This window comes from Lagenorhynchus albirostris, chromosome 4 (genome assembly GCF_949774975.1).
Source record: "Lagenorhynchus albirostris chromosome 4, mLagAlb1.1, whole genome shotgun sequence".
Taxonomy (NCBI): Eukaryota; Metazoa; Chordata; class Mammalia; order Artiodactyla; family Delphinidae; genus Lagenorhynchus; species Lagenorhynchus albirostris.
The window spans coordinates 21,080,589-21,103,810 of NC_083098.1; the positions used below are offsets into that span (position 1 = coordinate 21,080,589).

Below are 23,222 nucleotides of genomic sequence, written 5' to 3' on the forward strand. Positions count from 1 at the left end.
CTATATTGAATATCTTGTAGTGGAAAAGAATCTGAAAAAGAATATATATATAAATTATAAATATATATATTATAAAAATATTATAAAGAATATTATATATATATATATCTGAATCCCTTTGCTGTACACCTGAAACTAACACAACATTGTAAATCAACTATACTTCAATTAAGAAAAGGCACCTTCGCAACCGGTGCTCAGTCGTCTGCGGGTCAGCACAGCCTCGAACTGGCAGGTCCAGGATGAGGAAGCAGGTTCCATGATGTGTTCTAAGTTCCTAAATTGGCCCACCAGGGAAAGGGCTGTCCTCACCGGAGAAGAGACTGGTGGTGAGAATGATGTTCCACACCCAACACTGGCCTCTGATCTGCCAGTAGAAGTGGCTGGACATGTAGCTAGAGATGCAGCAAGTCAGGGCATACAAGATGGCTGCTGAGTTAATGGCCCCAGGATGGTGCACACTGAACATGCCCAGCAGTGCCATGACAATAATGCCTGCAGGGTGGTAGTGGAAAGCCTGTGTCAGGTTTCACCCAACCCTCTTCTGGCAATTTCAGAGGAATCAGCTAGCCCGCTTTATCCCAGACCCAGGGCTTCCATCCAAACAATATCCCCCAGTTCTGTTGTCTAGAAAACCCACAATAGAATATACACATCCTTGCTAGAGCCATCCACCCCTTAGGTCTGCCCCTCACCTTGGACAGAAGAGAAGATCTGCAGATCTTTTTCTGAACAAACCACCTACTTAGTTCTACCCCTTGAGAGAAATCCCTGATTAATTTTTTATCACCTCACCAGTGCCAAGGGCCAGGAACTGGGCACCCACACCAAGCACAGCACAGAGCAGACCACGATATGGAGGGAAGTGGAAGACATCTGTATAGATCATTTCCTAGCCATTGTCACCTTGGTCAAAGTCATCACCAGAACCTCCAGAGGTTGGCTCTTCATCCAAGTTGTACCGAGCCAGGTCCTTTCAAAGCACACGCATGAGAATGACAGCCACAAAACCCACCAGTAAAAGCACAAGCACCATGGGATTGATGATGGACTACCATTGGATTTCCAGTGTTTGGGGAAAGAAACCGCCATTGTCACCACGCACCTGTCACTCCAATGCTCACCTGACGTCTCAGACCAGCGCACGCTGTAGGTGTGGGTGAGGCCTAGGAACTTCTGAGGTCGTAACCCATCTAAACTGGGGGGCTTGACGTCCCGCCCTGAGACTCTGGCATATATAATCCAGTCTCTGTGGAACTCTAGGTGGAAGTCTAAATGGGTCCAGAGTCCTGCCTTGTGGCTGTGAGGCAGGAAGCCACTCTCCTCCACGTAGCCCACAAAGCCACAGCTTGGCAAGTTGTCCACCACAAATTCAAAATAGTATAGTTCCTTCATGGCCTGGCGCAGCCGTTCCACCTACAGAGAGCAAGCCAGGGGTCAGACAAGGCTTCCCCAGGCATTGGATTAGAGCAGGGTTTCACCCTCAGCACTAATGAAATTTTGGGCTGGATAATTCTTTGTTGTGAGGCTGTCCCATGCCTTGTACGATGCGCCATCCCTGGCTTCTTACTAGATGTCAGTAGCGTCCCCCAGTGGTGACAATCAACAATATCTCCAGACATATCTCCAAATGTCTCTGAGAGACAAAAGCCCCTGTTGAGGGACTGTCCCGGTGGTCCAGTGGCTAAGACCCCTTGCTCCCAATGCACGGGGCCCACGTTCGATCCCTGGTCAGGGAACTAGATACTGCATACCACAATTTAAGATATGGCGAGCCGCAACTAAGACCCGGTGCAGCCAAATAAATAAATAAATAATTTTAAAAAAGAAAAAGCCCCCTGTTGAGAACCACTGGTTAGAGCCTAGTATGTTGAGATTCTCCGAAATGAGCAAGTATGACTTGACAGGATGAAGGCCTAGAAAAAGAGGGATAAGGTGTAGGAAGGTCTGGAGTAGACTAAGGAAAAGTGCCCTAAGATAGAAATTGCTGAAGAAAAAAGCATGACAGGGAAAATTAGGTAGAGTGTACAGGAGCCAGTTAAAAAAGCCGAGAGGTAGGAATGGAAAAAAATGACTACATAGGAGTGATAGTTGGGACCTTATTACCGACAGAGAAGCTTCGAGTCAGGAGCCCTGGGTTCTGATATCAACTCTGCAATCCACTATCCATGTAATCTTGAAGTTACTTCTGAGCAAGTGTGTTTCTTCATCAACCAAATGCAAATACTACTACCTGCTCTGCCTGCCACGTGAGGCTGTAGTTAGAATCAAATCAGATCATTTCCCACAAAGGTGCTTTGAAAACCAAAAAAAAAAAAAAAAAAAAAAAGACACCCTACACCTCTCCCCACCCTCCCAATCAGGAACAAGCCAAGGGCTGGAGTGGCTCCGTCTGCCTTCTTGCGGGTGTCAGTGCTGGGTTAGAAGCTCAGGTTATTCATGCGCGTGAGCTAGGGAGTCTTTAAAATCCTAGCTTTTCCCTAATTTCTCCCTGAGTTTGGGAGGACGTGGGTGAGACTGGCCTGAGGTACCTTAGGGCCCTCTCTGCCTGTGGCTCTTTTCTCTTAAAAACTTCTTTTCTGGAGGTTGAAATGAATCTCCCCATCAATCTGTGATGGGGAGAGGAGGGATTATTATCTCTCATATTTCACAGACAGGAATAGTAAAGAATTAAAAGCTTAAGTAATGTTCCCAAGGTCAGGTGGTGAATTAGTAACCGAGACAGGGATAGGATTCAGGTTTCTGGTCCTTTCAGTTTTGTTGCCTCAGCATTTGATCTTGCTGTCTCTTTAAATCTCACATGTAGTTAGGAGTAGGGTCTGTAGCTGTGTATTAGTTCCATCTTAACTTTGCTCATTAAAAAAAAAAAAAGCGGGGCAACCCTTCCTTTCCTAAACTTCTACTGCAAATCTGCTTTGTGACTTTATTGGGCAAGACCTAAAAGATGGTCGTATTTTCCCCCAGCACAGCTGAATATCCTTGTTCTTTTGGCTATTGGTATTCTGCAGCAGCTGTCTGACGGAGATGGAGAGCTCCGACAAGGATGGGCCGGAACTCCAGCTGCTGGTAAGCAAGTGTTCACTATTTATAGCGAGAGGGGGGCTGCAAAAGAGTGGAATTTTTTTCCTTCTGAGTCGTTTTGATGCAACCAACAGGAAGTGGGCTCTGATAGATGCTAAATTTGATGACTTGAATGAGGTCTATTACAGCACTTCTCAAACTTGTCTGTGCATCAGAATCACCCAGAGCGGAGGGGCTTGTTGAAACACAGACTCCTGGGTACCACCCCCAGAGTTTGTGAATCTGGGATGGGGCTTGAGAAAGTGCATTTCTAACAAGTTTTTGGGTAATGCTGATGCTGCGGGTTGGAGAACCACTGCTTTATTGTAGTGGGTGGAGTGTCCGGGCAAGGGCCATCGTACATGGTAGCAGATTGAACCCAAGAAAGGCACTGACATGCACCAAAAGACTCTTTCTGGTGATCTTACTGTCCTTGTCCAATCAAAATCAGTCACTTCTGAGCCAGCATTTCCAGGGCAAAGGTATTATTTTATAAATAAAGAAAATGGCATAAGATTTAAAGGATAGGGTTCATAAGAAATATGTGTGCATATTATTTAATAAAAATTATTCCCTCCCACCCACCCCTTTCTCCAGTGAAAAAAGTGTGACTTGTTAGGTCATTTTATCACATCGTAATGTTTGGAGTCAAGACTGGCAGATTTCACCTCCACTTTCAACTCCAGCCAGAGACACACACCGGCCTTGCCGGCTGAGGTATCCACCTTTGATCGATGGCCAGGAAAAAGCAAGCAGACAAGTCCTGGGAGAACATGGCTGATCTGCTAAGTAGACCAAGACTTTGGCTTTGGCCTCTCAATTTCTGGTATGAGATGGGCCTGTTTAAGTTCCTGCTTCTTTTTGAATGAATTTTGATATTTTATATTTTCCTCAAAAATGATCCATTTCACTCAGACTTTGAAAATAGGAATACATATTTGTACAAATGATTCTTTTACAAGAATTTTAATTTCTTACATACAAATATCAAGTCATTATCATTATTTTACACCTGAAACGAATATGATGTTATATGTCAAATACATCTCAATAAATAAAGTTAAAAAAAGAGAGAATTATAGTTTCCTATATATGTGTGTTAATCCAGTTTCTAATCCCTAACTTTATTTGTATTTTTCCCCTTTTTCCTTGATTAGTCTAACTTAGTGGATTATTTATTATTGTAGCTCTTTTCTCTTTTCTGTGATGAACCAGCTCTAGATTTCTTTATCAATATGAAGACCTGCAAAGGGTCTGAGATTTTATCCTATTTGCAAGCTAACAGGTTAGTTGGTCTGTTGGTAGAGCATGCAAGCCTCCCAGATCCAAGACAGCTAGAGTATCAGCATTTTTGCCACTTCCCACAGGTCCTTGCCATGGAGGCCGCGTGATGCTTTCTCACGTAGTAGGTTGGAGGAGAGGAATCCGAATCCTAAGCTTGGCAAACTCAACTCTTTCATAAGGAAAGTAAGAATGCCTGCCCTTGGCTCCAGGTAGGGGCACTCTCTCTAGCTTCCCAAGCTGTTTGCTACACAAACCTCCTTGAAAAGATAAGTCTAGGACAAAAGTAGTCAGTGTGTCTGCTCCTGAGATGTGCAGAAATGCAAGCCACCCATGGGAGCACTGTCTCCCAACAATCAATTCCACTGACTTTGTTTTCAACATCATCATATTCTGCTTTCATTTTAAATTCTGTTTTCCTTAGATTTTAAAAGTTATTCTTTTTTTAGTCTTCTTGAATAGTCGCTTCCTTCATATTCATTCTTAAGCTAAAAAGGTTTTAAGATTATGACTTTTCCTCTGAATAAATCTTTGACTACATCTCATAGATGTTAATAAGTAGTGTTCTCTTGATCATTATTTGCTAAATTATCTAGCTTTCCTTTCTTATTTAGGAGGTTCCAAGGGTTTGAACAAAATGAATCAATCATCTTTGGCTCTGCTACTCTCTCAGTTTACTCTGGAAGCTGTTGTCTTTTCCTCAAACTTTGTAGATTAAAGCCACAAAGCCCTTTTTAATAGGATCTGAGTGACTTGTGTGCTAAACAAGTTTACATTGCACTTTATTGCAGTTTAAGAGGAAATGGGATTTGGAAGATGAAGGTTCAAGCCTGACTCTTCCACTTCATACTGGTAACCTAATAAATGCCCATTTTGAGTCTCACTTTTGTCTGCAAATGTCGGATTGAATTATATTATCTCTCATGTCCTTTTCAATTTATGACTCTAAGAGATTTGGAATTAGTTTCAAATACACTCTGAATGATTTCTAGGCTGACTTGTTAGTGGAAGCAATACGGCGAAGTGGAAAACTCTCTGGCCTTAGAAACTGGAAAAGCTGAGTTCAACCCTTGCCATGGGCAGCAATTGCTTGATTCCTCACATGTTTTCTTGTGTGATGCTTTCAGAGGAAAGAAAATCACATGGCCGTGGCAGCTCATTTCCTCCCCTTTTTGTAGCAAGAAGCCAGCTCAGTTGGTCAGAGTTAACTAAGGAAGAAAGAGCCTGGGACTTCCCTGGTGGCATGGTGGTTAACAATCTGCCTGCCAATGCAGGGGATATGGGTTTGAGCCCTGGTCCGGGAAGATCCCACATACCGTGGAGCAACTAAGCCTGTGAGCCACAACTACTGAGCCTGCGCTCTAGAGCCCGCGAGCTGCAACTACTGAGCCCGCGTGCCACAACTACTGAAGCCTGCATGCCTAGAGCCCGTGCTCCATAACAAGAGAAGCCACCACAGTGAGAAGCCCGCACACTGCCAGGAAGAGTAGCCCCTGCTCGCTGGAACTAGAGAAAGCCCGCGTGCAGCAACGAACACCGAACACAGACAAAAATAAATAAATAAAATAAATAAATTTTTTTTAAAAAGGGAGGAAGAGCCTGATGCTGGAGGCTGAGCCTGGGAGCTTCCCCGTTCTAACATGGCTGTCTGTTTCATGGCTCAGGAAGCTCCATTACTACAGAATTACCTAGATGTTCCCGTGCTTCTTTCTCTAAATGTGTGTGGAGCACTAAAGGCATGGAACACCTCTCCTGGGATCTTTCCATGATGTGTCTGCCTCCTATGCTGAGTCCCACACACCTCTCTGGGGCACGATGGGACCTCAGAGACCCACCAACACTTGTTACTTCTATGCTTTTAAGTTTCCCCCTGATATCCTATTTTTAATTAACACCATGTGTGCTGTTAATATGTGTGTTCCTGTCCTTTTCGTACAACCCATACTGTTTTGTTATTTTTAAAATAAATTTATTTATTTATTTTTGGCTGCGTTGGGTCTTCGCTGCTGCGTGGGCTTTCTCTAGTTGCGGCGAGCGAGGGTTACTCTTCCTTATGGCGCGCGGGCTTCTTATCGCGGTGGCTTTTCTTGTTGCGGAGCACGGGCTCTAGGCACACGGGCTCAGTAGTTGTGGCTCACGGGCTCTAGAGCTCAGGCTCAGTAGTTATGGCGCCCGGGGTTAGTTGCTCCGCGGCATGTGGGATCTTCCCGGACCAGGGCCCAAACCCGTGTCCCCTGCACTGGCAGGCGGACTCTTAACCACTGCACCACCAGAGAAGCACCCAACCCATACTGTTTGGTGAGCATCATACTAAGTGCTTTATACACAGCATTTCATTTAATCCCCATAACGAGCTTGACTGTCAGGTATATTATCCCCATTTTACAAACAGGAGAAACCTAGCGCTCAGAAAAGTTCAGCAATATGCTGGAAGAGGCAGAGCTAGAGTTTGAATCAAATTGTTTGGTTTGTAGGCCTGTGGTTTTAACTCTAAAAGGGCTCCATTCACACCCTAGACATCACAGGTAGTTTTCCTACAGCTGGCGCAAAAGGGTCTTATTTAAAAAAAATCAGTATGTTAAGACAACTTTTTTAATAGATGAAGATAAAGTGTAAGGGATGCCTTTTCCAATGTGTCTGAAAGCACCGTGTGGATAAGCAGTAGCTCTGATGTAACGTGACTATGTCGTGAGAGGCAATTCATACATGGTGATGAAAATGTTTTTAGGGTTTGTTTTTTTTTTTAAGGAAAGGTTCAATTCAAGATGCATTCAGCACTCTTGAGAATGCAAAGCCCAGTCTCAGAGGGAGGAGGGAAGGAAGGGCAGGGCTGGCGGTGGTGTTTCAGGACGCCCAATACCTTGACCTCTGAGGTCCTAAGTCCAGAACATTCAAGGTAACCGCAGCTTCTCATTCTTTCCCTGCTGCTCTGTTGACACGATTTCCCAGATCTCACAGGAAAATTATTGGGAGCTCTAGTGTCTGTGAGAGTTCCACAGCACCGCTGCTTAAAGAAAATAATTTGTTGTCCTACTGGTGACATGGTAGACTGTGACTAGGAACACCCGTATAACAAAGGCAGGTGGGGGAAATCTTCATTTTTAGGAAATTAACTTTATTATGTTTCATGAGCTAAAAATGACCCTTTGGATCCATAGTGCTACAGACCCACATGGGTCTGTAGAGATTCCTTACCTTCCTAACAGCATTTTGCTACAAAATACTCTTTAATTCTTTTCCATAAGGCTCAAATGTCCTACTTTGACATGCTATTTTCAGTTTTTGTGAGCAAAATACTCTTCTGAGACTTGCCAGCACTCACATTAACTCATTCCTTTCTTTTCTCCTGGCTCAGCAAATAACAGATTCTCCGGGGTCCGAGCAGGGCCTAGTCTTCTAGATTCCCCCTTGACTCGCCTGTCATCTGGTTTAAGCAGATTCTCACTTCAGGGGAGCCAGCAGTCCTCCAAGTGTCCCCAGAGTACTTGTGATAGCAAATATGTGTATATACTCTCAACACCCAGATATGTATAAGGATGCATCCTCGCTGGGCGATGTGCTAAAACAGTGAGGTGAATGGCCTCACTGGGCTTGTGAAGTAAAGCACAAGACTTTGCTGGTATACCTAAACGCAGATGCACGGAGAGCCACACAGAAACACATGCACGTCCATACAGAAATAGATACATTACCCAGAGACAGCAGATGGAGGCTCGGAGGACTTCCTATAAGAGGTATATGTCAGGGAGGAAGAAATTTTCCTCTACGCTTCTAGGTTCCTTTGGCTGGTCTAAGAATTAATTTGACACGAGATGGAAGAACAGGAGAAAATCAAACAAAAGTTTAATAACATGCATACAAGGGAGAGACCCAGAAGTGAGTAACTCGCCAAAACGACCGAAACCCTCACCTTAAAGACCATCCTCAGTTAAAGACAAAAGAGGATGTTGGGAGTGGTGGTTTGGGATCTCAAAGGGGGAGGAAGGAAATTGACATGGAGATGGAAAAGCAAATGTTTGGTGAACAAATGTTTGCTGGGCCATGCAGAGATAACAAGACATGGAGAGGAATTTTAACAAACAGACCTTGCCAGGTTCCTCCCTGTCTGCACACCTAGTTCATACAATATTTACCTATGGTGAAGGCTCCCTTCCAGGAACTGGTCCTCTATCTCCATCCTTTAGGCAGTTAGGGGGAAGATCAAAGGTTCTTCCTGAGTCTTTTGGGCCTTGATTGTGTTCAGCTCAAAATAATGCCAAAGAGAAATTTTTGGGGTGGTGAATTTTGCTCCCCTACACCAACAAATACCTTCAATAGACTTTTTTTTTTTTTTTTTTGCGGTACGCGGGCCTCTCACTGCTGTGGCCTCTCCCGTTGTGGAGCACAGGCTCCGGTCACGCAGGCTCAGGGGCCATGGCTCACTGGCCCAGCCGCTCCGCGGCATGTGGGATCTTCCCGGACCAGGGCACAAACCCGTGTCCCCTGCATCGGCAGGCGGACTCTCAACCACTGCGCCACCAGGGAAGCCCCTTCAGTAGACTTTTGATTTCAAAGGATGCCAGGAACTGGGAGGCAGGTAAAATTGGCACAAACTCAAGAAGACAGCTGCCTTGATGAGAATAGGTTCACAGACAGCTCAAAGCAAAAAAATAGGGCCCTGGAATTTCATGAAGGTCTAGTTCCTAGCTTGGAATCTAGGAAAAGGAATAATTCTAACAATGTGACTTGCAGTGATTCTTCAGCACCACCAAGAGAGGGGAGAATTTGATCCACACAGGGGTGTGCCTAGTAGGAAAGTGGTTTTATGTAAGTTGTATGGGTGACTTGTGTGAATGTCCTTTAAACCTATGTAGTTTCCTTTTTACTGATCCCAGGTTCTTCTGTATTAGCCTTCTGATAATTACTTTGGCTCCCCGAGAGGTCTCTAACTACTGCTCAACTCAGCAGAATTGTAGTAATACCAAAGATAGTTTCCCTTGGAGTTTTTTTGGGTGCTTCCTAGAGAAATACTAAATCAGGTATGTCTCCCACTACAAAAATAAAAAGTATATCCTGGTGCATAAATTAGTCTCTTGAGAGTTGGGGTAATACAAATTCATTCACTAGAATTTGAGCTAAGAAAGTGGAGTTGATCTTTAACATCAGCCAATATAGCACTTCCTAAAAGAATTTACACTAACCCTTCAAGAAGCAACCTCATAGCTTTCATTCATCCATTCATTCATTCACTCACTCATTTGACAAATATTTATTTAGCGCTTTATATATGCCAGGCCACCTTCTAGACGGTAGGGATACATCAGAGAACAAAATACTCAAAACTCTCGTGGAGCTTATATTCTGGTGGAGTTAGTGCCTTGGGCTGTCCCTTTATGGAGCTTCACACAGCGTGTTGTTACTCATTTGTGTGATCATTTGATTCGTTTTTTTCCTCTTCTGTAAGGTCCATGAGGACTGGGTCAATTTTGCTGAGCATTGAACATTTAGGACGCACACAGGGCCAACTCGTAAAAGACACTCAATAAATATTTGTTGAATGAGTAAATTAGTAAATTCTCAGAGTTTCACAGCTGGACTCTGGGCCTCAAGCAACCGTTCCTAAACGCTTAGAACTTTAAGGAGTATGCATGCTTGGTAATGGCTAATGGGCATTGCTCTCTTGGCAGGAAGTGACAGAGCCAGGATTCAAATCCAGTCTTTCTGACTCAAAAGCCAATGTTTTTATTCACTGTACCAGTGGTCTCAGACTGAGAAACCTATCCCGAAGGTATTCAGAGACATATCACAGGGAATGTAGGTGCAGGAGCTCTTAAGGGTATGGTTGATTTTATTTTCCAGAAATGGCTGAAACAGTATTTCCATCCACATCCTTTTCTGGAACCTTGCCACACCCCCATCAGAAGGAGGAGTCTGTGTATCTTCCCCTTGAACCTGGGTGGGCCTTTATGAACATCTCAACTAATAGAATGGGCAGAAGTGATGCCACGTGACTTCTGAGGTGAGGTCCACCTGGACCCTTCTCTCGGGATACTTGTTTTTGGAACCCAGCCACCGTGCTATGAGGAGGTCCAGACCTCATGGAGGGGCCCACATGAAGAGGAACTGTGTCGGGGGTCCCAAGGCCACCCCCGGGTTTGATGATTCACTGTGAGGTCTCACAGAACTCAGCATACGGTTGTGCTCGCGACTAAGATTTATTATATGAGCGGATACAGTGCCAAATCAGCGAAGGGAAAAGGTGTGCGGGGCAAAGTCAGGAGAAACAGGCACAAGTCTCTGGAGTCCTCTCCCTGTGGAGTCACACAGGGCGCGCTGAATTCCTCCAGCAACGAGCTGTGACCACGCGTGTGAAATGGCATCTACACAGGAGGGCTAAGAGACAAAGTGCCCAAGGTTTTTATGGTGGGCTGGTCATGTAGGCACCCTCTGCCTAGCATGTCCCAAGATTCTAGACCCCCAGAAGGAGGCTGGCATTTAGCATAAACCACATTGTTTGTATAAACAATTTAAGCACAGAGAGCCACTCTTATCAGTTAGGGAGGTGAGCACCCTCCCCAAATCCAAATTCCCAAATACTAGTCAAGGACCAGCCTTGCCAGTAGGCCTTTCTAAGGAGAGCAGTCAGGCCCGCTGCACAGGATATGAAGCCTGCAGCCTCAGCCCCGCCTGAGCTCCCAGCTGACAGCCATGGACAACTTGACATCCATGTGTTGTCTTGGAAACCCATCCCCCAGCCCTTAGCTAAGTCACGTGGAGCAGAGGCGAGCTTTCCCCTGTCAGCCCTACCCAAGTTACAGATCTGTGAGCAAAGTAAATGACTGTTCTTGGTTTAAGCTACCAAGTTTTGGGTAGTTTGTTATGCAGCAATAGATAGGGAATCATTTGCAGATTCGAATGCACCATTTGTCCTCTTCTAAAATTGATCATCTTAAGAATCCAGCATCACAGTAGATCCTTTCACAAAGGCCAGTCTGCATTGTACAATTAAGGTGTGTAGTCACCCTCCTGACCCTTACCAGGCTGCTTTGTCCTAGATTTACCTGTAAAGGGTCGTATAGCAGATATTTCAGAATCTGTGGGCCACACACCGTCTCTTTGAATGTTCGTCTGTGTGTGTGTGTGTGTGTGTGTGTGTGTGTTTTACAATCCTTTAAAAATGTAAAAACCATTCTTAGCTTGAGGGCTATACAGAAACAAGATGGGCAGAATTTGGTCAGCACCAGCTGACCTTAGTTTGTCAACCCCTGTCCTAGATAATTAAAAAAGCAAAACATCACAAACAAATAAAACAAAACCTCCAGTGCAGCAAAGCAAGGGACAATTTGAAATAATGGTGTCAATACTGAAAAAGAGAATGGCTCAAATATTTGGTAACAAACACTTTTGCAAGCCAGGTGGTTTCTAATTTTTTTGCTTTCAACTGTATTGAAGGAGACCTAATCACATTTTTAGCTGGTAGGTCATAAAAAATAATTCTAGATGTTAGATCACTATGAGATTGTTGGTCTATAACTTGGAAGGCCTTCAGAGAATTAAGTAAAATTGCAGTTACATAATTCATTCCATTTTCATGTCAACAATATTCTTTGGTGCTGTGTCTATAAAAAATAAAAATTGGAATAGAATTCATATAGAAGCCTGTGTCATTCTAGCAATAAGTAATGTTAATTAAAAAAAAAGAACTAATTTTGAAAAGTCCCATCTTATTAAGAGCTACATTTCCAATAAAATTTCACTTTTCACCTTTAATAAATATATATATGTTGTTTTGTTCAACTGTATATTACTAATAATTGTAATACTAACTTAATCCAAAATAAAAATTTTAAAAACTCAGAGCCTAGTAGTTACAGGAAATTTAAATAAATTTCAATTTCAACTTCTGTGCATACATTTATGACAGATATGCAAAAGAGTGATCAATAGAATACTTTTAAGAATAAAATATATTACATTAGCATAAAATTCAATGGAGGAAATAGGATGGAAATAAAAGCTCAAGGAGAAAAAGGAGCAACATGAAATTTCCAATTGTCAAGAAGAGCTTATTCTTGTATTTTTAAAAATTGGATGATGTTGGCTCTCAAATTGCTGCCACTTTTAGATTCCACTGGATGTATTTAAAGGAGTGATATGACGGTTTTATTTTAAGATGTCAATATTTACAATACAGCAGAACAGTAGTTCTCAAAGTGTGGTTCCTGAGCCTCAGCACTGGGATCACCTGGTAACTTTACAGAAATGCAAATTCCCAAGCCCCACCTGAAACTTATTGAATCAGAAACTCTGAGGACGGGCCCCAGCAATCTGTGTTTTCATCTGCCCTCCAGGTGATTCTGATGCCTACACAAGTGTGAGGACCACTGTGCCATCAGTCGCTGCCTTTGCAGTTACTTAAACTTATAATAGAAAAATTTTAATGTCAATTTAAAATGTGTGAGGTACTTCCCTGGTGGTCCAGTGGGTAAGACTCCACACTCCCAATGCAGGGGCCCGGGTTCGATCCCTGGTCGGGGAACTAGATCCCACATTCATGCTGCAACTAAGAGTTCACATGCTGCAACTAAGAAGTCAGTGTGCCACAACTAAGAGTCTGCATGCCGCAACTAATGCACTGTGGTATCCTAAATGGGAGAGAAATCCAAAAGGGAGGGGATATATGTATATGTATGGCTGATTCACTTTGCTGTGTAGTAGAAGCTAACACAACATTGTAAAGCAACTATACTCCAATAAAAAATTAATTAAAAAAAAAAAGAAGTCTGCATGCCACAACTAAGAGCCCGCATGCTACAACTAAAGGATCCTGTGTGCCACAAATATAATCCGGAGCAGCCAAAATAAATAAATATTTTTAAAAATTTAAAAAAAATCTGTGAGGGGACACACCTATTTTGAAAAACTATTTGATGCATACACAGGCAAAAATGTTTGAGGACTACTACACCAGACCATGAACCTCTTATATCTTTCAGCTAAAGAAAGTTTTCTCCTGAAGAGGAATTAGTGGCTTGGACAAGTACTGAGGATGGTTTCGCATAGAAACTGGATAGGATTTGGACAGGCACAAGAGAGGACAGCATGGCAGGCAGAGGTATGGAAAAGGCTCAGAGGTGGTTGAGCACAGGCGTGGGTGAGGGAAGAGTTGGGCTAGGCTGGAGCATGGGGTGTGGGGAGAGAGCAGTTGGAAATAAACCTGGAAAGACAAGATTGCAGTGATGCCAGGACTTTATTTTGAGTAGGAGAAAGATATGGTCAGAGATGTGCTTTTATGGAATGAGTCTTGCATAGATCAGGTGGGAGAGACTGGAGGCAGTGAGATCAGATGCTAGGGCATCACCTTGGAGCCCTTCCGCACCCCAGGATGGTCACTACCCTCTCTTAGCTGGAACAGTCCTTGTCTGCCATCACTGAAAAGTGCAGATGATGCCCACTGGGGTATAATAAGTATATCTGGACTTTCTCCCTGGTTCCTGGCACAGAACTCCTCAAACCCTTGGAATTTCCTGAGTGACAGGAGTGTCTTTTGTTCTTCATAAGGAGCCCCCTTTTGAGCACATCTGAGTTTACGTTAATGAGGTGACTTAAGGTGGGACCCCTAGATCCCCTCAGATGGGGCTGGTCACCAGAAAGACCAAGTGATTAGAAGGTTGGAACTTTCAGCCCCACTCACAGGCTGGGAAGGGGACGGGGTGACGCCACAGATAAGCCCTATTAAAACTCTCAAACAATGAAATTTGATGAGTTTCTGGATTGGTGAATGCATCCATGTGCCAGGAAGGTGGTGCACCCTGGTCCCCAGGGACAGAAGTTTCTGTATTCAGAACCCTTCTGGACCTCACCCTATGCACCTCTTCATGTGGCTGTTCATCTGTATCCTTTATAAATAACCACTACAGTAAACTGACAAATGTAAGTTAATGTTTGTTGAGTTCTGTGAGCAGCACTAGCAAATTACTCGAACCTGAGGAGGGAGTCGTGGGAACTTCCTGTTTACAGCGAGTTGGTCAGAAGCACAGGTGACAACCTGGACTTGTGACTGGTGTCTGAAGTGGGGACTGTGGGACTTCAGCCCTGAGCCCCGTGGGATAAGAGGCCACCTCCAGGTAAAGAGTGTCAGCACTGAGTTAAATTTGTAGGACAGTCAATTAGTGTCCACTGAGAACTGGAGAGTGGCTGGGTGGTGCTGGAAAACAGTCCAGGACGATGTTCACCCGACCCAGCGAGACTAGCAAACCCTACGGGCAGAGAGAGTCATGTTGTTCTGAGGCAGCTATGTCCATCTGTTGCTTTGGGCTCATTTGAAATCTTGGCCGTTCCCTAAGTCGGGAGCCCACCTCCTGAGATCAGTGAGATGTGTGCAGAATGCCAGGAGTTGTTCAGGCAGAAGGAATTTACAAACCCCTGGAGTACATTATTGTTATCTTTGTTTCCATTTAACCAAGGACTCACCAGGGAGAAAAGATATTACATCATCAAAGCACTCTCTCATTGGCTGCCCATTCCCCAAGGGGCAGGTTCTCTTTCCAGTTGCTTAGTTCTCCTAAGTATTATATGCAGCACAGAGGCAGGTCCTGTCACTTCAGTTTCCAGATTCAATGCCTCTGATGTCATTAGGTTATGGCAAGAGAGTGAGATAACACAATGATGGTAAATTTTAGTTGACAGTGTGATGCACCTTAGAGTAAGCTGCTCTGAGCCTCATGTTTTCCCCTTTAAGGTTGCTTTCAACTTTGCATCGCTACATTAATTCATAATGCAATATGCATGAGGGATGGGGATAATGAAATTGTGACACTAGCTCTTCTACTTAGTGTCTTACAAAATGGGATGTAAATGAATTGGCTCTGTCGGTGCATTTTATCACAAAGCTTTGATCTACAGTTCCTACAAGGATTGCTGTCCATGTGCTGATGAGTTTCAGGTGCCATCTCAGTTTTCATTATCTGTCTCATTTTTTGCAGATTAATAATTGAACCGATTTTTTTAAAAGTCATATATAATTATGTTGAAGAAAAGGAGGAAATTGTCACAATTTCTTTTATCCAGACCTGAATTTGATGTTCCTTTTGGATGAGAAGAGTTAAAATGAATACCTCATTTTGGGGGGCAGTTAAAAAGCAACATAATTCTAAAGTGAAATTTCACTTAATCTACCACACAGTCCTAATCAGTTGAGGAAAAAAAAATGTCAAGAATAAAATTTCAGAGGGATTCTATTTAAAAATAGCCACTGGACATGTACTGTAATAAAACTTTTAATGGCCATTTTATTTTTCATTTCTGTGCTCATCTTTAGTGAAATTGATTGGTGGTGAATAGAACCAGAGTGATGGCCTGGGAGACAAAACTCCTTGGTTTCTGAAATAATAACAAGTAGCATCCTCTGGTAACTTAAGACTCTTTCTCAGGAACTTACAGCTCCCTCGAAACAGGCTTGCCCCATCCCAGGCACATTCATTCCCTCTGGGCTAGAGGGGCTGGAGGGGCTGGAGGTGGAGAATAGTACTGCACCAGCCACATTTCTCCTGGTCTTCCAGACGTGGCGGTGAGGAAACCCTGGGGGGTGCCGTAACTTTTCTGAGGATCCACAGTCCCTGATCAAGTGAAACTGAGGCCTGGGGACTCCTGGGAAGAGTCTGCCCATATACGTATAGCTCTTCCAGAGTTACACACCCAGCAACTTCATGGTTCCACAGTTAGGGAGGCTGCAGGGGAGCCAGATCTCCTGAAGCCTCTCAGCATCACACAACTCAGGAGGATCTGACCCAGGATGTGCTTTTTTTTGGTTGTTGTTTTTTCCCCTTTCTCACAGTAGTCTTTCTGGAACACAAATCAAATTCACTGTAATGATGTCCAAAGGAAACCGTCAATAAAATTGTGTTTCGTGAAGGGCTTTTCTGATTTCAGAGGGTGTTTGGGGTGATTTTTTACATCTGAATGTTAAGAACCAATAGAGTATTGTGTTCAAAGCTCAGGCTTTGGAGTTATACTGGGTTGGGCTCCTGGATTCTGTGGCCTTGTTAATGGAAACTTATTGAGCCTCAATTTACTTCTCTGTAAAATGGGGATACAAAATCTACATCAGAAACTTGGGGTATGGATTAAATAAGATTATATGTGTGTGTATACATATAAATAATATTTTATAGTACAAATATATAATGCTTAGCACAATGCCTAGCACATAGTAAACATCCAAAGTAATTCAATTTCTTCCTGTTACCACTACTATTATAAATCTGATCCTTTGTTCACAAGTTCCAGATGCTGAATCCTTTTCGCTATGCAAGATAAACCAACAAACTCTGAGCGAACTGGGGTAGAGAAAGAAGTACTTTTTTTTCTTTTCTTTTTTCAATACATTTATTTATTTTTATTATTTATTTTTGGCTGTGTTGGGTCTCCATTGCTGCGCTGCGGACTTTCTCTAGTTTCTGCGAGCAGGGGCTACTCTTCGTTGCTGTGCGTGGGTTTCTCGTTGCGGTTGCGGAGCACGGGCTCTAGGTGTGCAGGCTTCAGTAGTTGCAGCACACGGGCTCAGTAGTTGTGGCACATGGACTTAGTTGCTCCATGGCACGTGGGATCTTCCCAGACCAGAGCTCAAACCCCTGTCCCCTGCATTGGCAGGCGGATTCTTAACCACTGCACCACCAGGGTAGTCCGAAAGAAGTACTTCTGATCTCCTCTTAAGGAGTCCCTCTCTTTCCTTGGTTCTGGGAGACTGGGTCCAGGCTGGGACAATTCTGTGGTGTCCCCAGCCCCACCCTGAGCAAACTGAGGATTTTCTGTCAGGTACAAGGGTACGTGGGTCTGCAGAGTAGCCATGGGATAGATCTCTCTTCCAAAGGGCTCTAACTGTTCCTATTTCCCCAACAATTTCTGTCTTTTGCTGGAATCGGAAACAGTCTACCAGGCTAATCATTTTAGAGGACAGAACATTTCCAATCCTTAAAAAAAAATCTTTCTAAAGAAGTGTCTCGGCTGGGGACAGAGTGGAGACTCAGATGGTCCTGGTGAGGACGGTGAGGCAATAGCCTTTTCTCCCATCAGGCTGTTCACAATCTCTGACTCCCCGAGGGCTGAGGAGCCTTCTGGGGAACACACGTCCTTACTGACCTTGAGGACCACTCACTGTAAAGGGCTGAACTGCCTTTCCAGAACTGCTTCCCACCCAGGCAGCACGACTTCATCCCCTGGGGGAGAAAAGGGCTTTGTGCCTGAATTGAAAGGGCTTGTGACTAAGGCTTATGACATTCTGAGGCTCGAGGACCCTTGTGTTGTCAACCCCGTAATTGAATGTAACCAGGGAATGTTCTGACTTCACCAGCGAGAGGAGCTAGTCTTCTGCTCGGAGTTTCAGAGCTGTTTCAGCCCCAGGGACGCCCAGTGGGGCAGTGGCTCTGCGCAGCCACTAGCATGGAGGGGCTCTTCTGGGGTCAGGGCTGAGATCCCCTCTCAGAGAAGCTTACAACTTTAGGGACACTATAAATACACACCCTGGGGATTTCCTAATACACTCAAGGGAGGGGAATTTGGATGTCAAGCTGGTGGAGGCTGTGGGTCATGGAAATTTGGATATTAATATTGATGAAATCCCATTTGTGGTCACAGACCAGTGAAGCCTGAGATATTCCGGCTACAGGGACACAGAAACAATTTCACAAGATGTATTTTTCAGGATTTAGCACTCAATTCTCTAATTAAACCATTTATTATCATTCACAAAAAAGCCAAAAACTGCTTAAGGTTTTAAGCTGCATCTTTGGGATGACCACTTGGTGGAAAATCTAACCCATCGCTTCATGGTACTTCTCCCCTTTCCACCCCCATGAATGACAAACAACTTGCTTAACTCCATTGATTGATCTGACCAGATGTTTGCCATCGTGTAACAGAATTCAGTCAAAATGGTGGCATTTTTTCACTTGCCTAATTGCTGTCTTGGTTCCCGGTGACTACACTATTCTCTAGCAGTAGTTTAGAACCTTTTAAAACAGTTTCTCTGACTGATTTCCCTCGCAGTCCTATGAAGGATATAATAAGGCCTTCACCTCAGGAGCTTCAAATGAGGAAAATGCTGTGATTCCAGGCAGCGATAGCTCTTGACAGTTTCTCCTACCTTGTGTGGGGTTGAGACAGATGCCTTTCTTTCCCTTCTGGGTCAAATGCAGTAAACACTGACCCGGTGAGAAGGCTTTGCTGATCAAACTAATAACGCCAACGCTTTGAAAACATACTTCATTATGAGGAACTTCAGGGTATCTGTTATGATTTCAGTGAGATGCCACTGGCTTTCCCACATCATAAAACAGAAGTTACATGAAAATTGCACAATTTTGTTATAGGAAACTACAGAGGAAATTTCACCTTTCACCTGAAGCCCTAGGTCTGAGAATTTGCAACTATGATGCCATGGTCAGAATATGGAGTTGATCACTCCTTCCTCCTTCCAGCAATTTCTCCACTCAGCTTCTAGAACCTTACACATTTCTGTTTCTCCTCAACCTGCCCGACTTCCCTTCTCAGATCTTAGCTGCATCCTCCGAACACTGGCATGGCTTCCCTTGTTTTTCTTTCTTTTTTCTTTGACCATGCTATGCAGCATGCAGAATCTTAGTTCCCCATCCCCAGCCAGGGATCGAACCCACACACCCTGCCTTGGAAGGGCAGAGTCTTAACAACTGGACCACCAGGGAAGTCCCATGGCTTCCCTCTTCTGTCTTCATCCCTCCCAGGGTTACATCACAGGCCCCATGGCTTGCCATGCTGCCGCATCCTGGTACCTCCGTACTTATGGCTCAAGTCCTGCACTGCCCTCAGCTCCAGGTTTGCTCATCCAGCTGCCCGCCCAACATCTCCACTGAATATCAAGTAAGTCTCTCAGACCTGACGTGTCCAACACTGAGGTCCTAGACTCCTCTCCCAACTCTGTTCAACCCATATCTTCACCATCTCACTTAATGGTGATTACATCCTCATGGTTGCTCAGGTTAAAAGCATGGTCATTGCAGTGAATTCAATGGTGTCTCCCAAAAAGATACAGCCACGTTCTAACTCCCAGTACCTGTGAATGTGACCTTATCTGGGGGAAAGGTCTTGGCAGAGGTAGTTAAGGATCTTGAGATGAGATCATGCTGAATTATCTGGGTGGGTACTAAATCCAATGACAAGTGCTCTTATGAGAGACAAAAGAGATGACATAGACAGAGGAGAAGGCCATGTGAGGGTGGAAGCAGAGACTGGAGTCCTGCAGCCTCCACCTAGGGAATGCCTGGATCCCCAGAAACTGGGAGAGGCAAGGAGCAGAATAGCCCCAGAGCTTCTGGACTCAGGGCAGCCCTGGCAACTCCTTTGTTTCAGCCTTCTGGCCTTTAGAATTGTGACAGAATAAACGTGCGTCGTTTTAAGCTGCCGGGTTTGTGGTGTTGTGTTCCAGCAGGCACAGGAACTAGTAGGGTGTTCTTTAACCTTTCACTTCCTTCTTCCTCTTGAGCCAGGCTCCCAGAAAATCCTGTCGGCCCTTTCCCCAAAATACACCCAGAATCTGACCACTTCTTACCGCACTACTGTCTTACCACCCTTGCTGTCTACCTGGTTTGAGCTCTTAAAATCTCTTACCTGGAATATGGCAATCCTACTAGTCTCCCTGGTTCTGCCCTTGACCTCCCCCACCCCAACCGAGATCCTTTTAACACAGAAGTCAGATCATGTCATTCCTCTAGCTGCCATCTCAGAGTAAGAGCCAAAGTCTTACTAACAGTGGGCTACCATGGCCTTCGTGATCTGGGATGACCTCTTTGATGTCTCTAACCTCATCTTAGACTACTTCCCCCTTCCTTACTCTGCTTCAGCCATTATGACCCCTTTGCTCTTCCCTGTATGTACCAGTCATGCATCTGCCTCAGGGCCTTTGCACTGACTTTTCCTTTTGTTTGGAACATTCTTCCCCCAGATACTTCCATGGATAACTTCCTTAATTCAAGTCTTACTCATATATTTCCTCAGTGAAGTCTCCTCTGACAATTCTATTTAAAATAACACCCCTTATACGTGTTTTATCCACCCTCTCCATACTCATATTGCCATCTAAATATTGTATATCTTTTTTCTTTTATTTAGTTTTTTCTTTGTTTTTTTCTTTTTTTAAATTGAATGAAAGATTCTTTAAATTCTATAGTGTTTTACAATTTTCAAAACTTTCGCACACGATTTCATATAATCCCATAATGACCATTCCCCCCACCCCTAAGTTGCCCCGCCCCTTCCCTCTCCCCACTGATAATCACGTTTGTTCTCTATATCTGTGAGTCTGCTTCTTTTTGGTTTTATTCACTAGTTTGTTGTTAAATACTATGTATCTTACTTGTTTATTTTATTTATGGTTTTTCTCCACCTGCCGGAAGGTAAGATCCCCATGGATAGGAAATTTAGAGGACCTTTTTTGTTTGCTGTCAGCCTCTAGAACAAGGCCTAGTACATAGTAAATGGTCAGTAGATATTTGTTTAATGAATAATTGAAAATCAGACCACCTCGATGCAGTGGTCTAAGGAATAAATGCCACAAGATGTCACATCCTCCCTATTTTATGCTCCCTCTCATCTGGAGACCAAGAAGAGGGAGGGAATTCTATGCCATCAAAAGCTGCACTCTTAAGAAATATATTTACTTAAAATTTTTAATTGTGGGAAAATACACGAGTTACCCTCTTAACCATTTTAAGTATACAGTTGAGGGGTTTTAAGTACATACACATTGCTGTACAACCATCTCCGTCATCCGTCTCCAGAACTCTTTTCATCTTGCATTCCAGAGAGAAGGTCACAGTTACATAACCTCGAGAACCACAGAAGCCCGTCATGGGACGGCCTGAAACCAGCCTTGAAGGTTCTGAGATGATCCAGGGATGACAAGAATGCAAGCACTGCATGCACCCTGATTCTTTTTTTTTTTTGGACGGACTGGTTCTTTATTTCAAAAAGACATTATCAGTTTTCAGTATCAAAACAGTTACAGTATTGGTTTTTCTTTCTCCCAATCGGCCCCCAAAGAGACCACACCAAAGGAGAGTATATTCAAGCCAAGTAAGCTGTAGGATGCCCACCTAACAGACCTCACTGAAACCTCACCAGAAAGGGGGGATTGGGTAGAGAAAGAAACTTTCAAAGATCAGCATGCTGCCAGCCCACAGACTGTAGACAGCTCTCACAGCCAGATGGTGTACCCTGCTTCTTATCTACAGCCCTGCTTCTTTGACCACTATTATAAGATTCCGTGCTACCCTCCCCAAGGGAGGACACAGTTTTGGGGCCACTAACCTGCTGTGTCCCCCTTTGCCTGGCAAAGCAATAAAGCTATTCTTTCCTACTTCACCCGACAACTCTGTCTCTGAGATTTACTTCGGTGTCAGTGTAGAGAGGCCAAGTTCAGCGAGAATGCCTCCAGCTTTATTCTTCTTTTTCAAGATTGTTTTGGCTATTTGGGGTTCATAACAACTTATAACGGAGAGTTACTATCTTTACCACCATTTTATAAATAAGGAATATGAGGCACAGGAGATAAAATGAGTTTTCCGAGGGTACAGAACTCATAAATGGCAATGCTTGTTTTCAAATACAGGCAGTCTGATTCTAGGATTTATACTCAACTATTATAGTCTATTGCCTCCCAAGTCTTTAAAACAATCTTCACCTCTCTACTCTATCTATCTATCTATATATCTATATCTCCTATATATTCATATATATATATATATATATATACACACATACCCCATTTCTCTCTAGAAAAAAAAAAACAAACTGTAAAATCTCACCATTTGAAGAATCATCTTGCAAGCAGTTGCATCTTCCAGAAAGCATTTGCATCATAATGCTTGGGTTCTCGTTCTTTTTAAGAAGAACCTTGGGGACATCAGTTTCTCCTCTGGTGGGTTTATACAGATATACAGTGCTTTAAGCAAAGAGGAAAGTGAAACTAGGAATATTCAAAACAAAGTCAGAGGGTGGTTGTTTACATTACCAAAGGACTCTTTAATTTAGAAAGGAAACCAGTGTTGAGTGCCTATAAATAGCAGCTCCCTTGTGCAAATCAATGCTTGTTTATTTGACCAAATGGTTGAGGTCAGAAACACTTCAAACTCAGATGTTAACAGGTCAGCACGATCCTTGGAAAATCATCAGAAATGATGGTAAGTTATCGCTAAAGTGATGATGTAATCGGTGAGAAAAAAATGTATTTACTTTGTCCTCCCAAATTATCTTCAAATGGCACTTTGGAAAACACATCTTTGACGTGAAGCTAAGCATAGTCATACACGCGGTTGCTATGTGGAACTGTCTGGCATTGCAACTCACACAGAATTTAAAATTGGAAGACTGTGTAGCTGTCAGCATTTTTACAAGATCAGGAGATGAAAAGTAAGTCTGTTTACAGACAGGCAGCCAGACCCATAACTTCTCATTTACAAACAGCACACAGGCATCCTTTTATGTATGTGGTTTGTAAAAAAAATAGCAACTTGGGTCTTCCCTGGTGGTCCAGTGGCTAAGACTCTGTGCTCCCAATGCAGGGGGCCTGGGTTCGATCCCTGGTCAGGGAACTAGATCCCACATGCTGCAACTAAGAGTTCGCATGCCGCAACTAAGACCCGGCACAGCCAAATAAATACATTTAAAAAAATATATAGCAACTTGATTTTCAATCTCAATAAAGGTTTAAGGGCTTTGGAAAGCACTTAACTCTTAGTTATCATAAGCAGCCACTTACAATACGGTGTTAGTTTTCCAAATGATATTAAATGCTACCATGAACAACATGGCTATTTGAGGAGAAAGTGTAAATGCAATCTGAAATTTCGTATTTCACAAGGAAATCTTAA

General features: G+C 43.6%; 1 protein-coding gene and 1 pseudogene across 1 annotated transcript in view; both read right to left on the reverse strand.

Annotated features, from left to right (window-relative positions):
• Positions 1–22,322, reverse strand: part of SETD7 (SET domain containing 7, histone lysine methyltransferase) — a 91,911-nt gene extending 69,589 nt beyond the window's left edge. The window contains exon 1 of the mRNA XM_060147665.1: positions 22,158–22,322. Within this exon, the coding sequence (XP_060003648.1) occupies positions 22,158–22,212 (55 nt within the window). The 5' untranslated portion in view covers positions 22,213–22,322. The remainder of the gene's footprint in view (positions 1–22,157) is intronic.
• On the reverse strand, positions 257–1,556 carry LOC132519551 (transmembrane 9 superfamily member 1-like; annotated as a pseudogene).
• Positions 22,323–23,222: the final 900 nt, after the last annotated feature.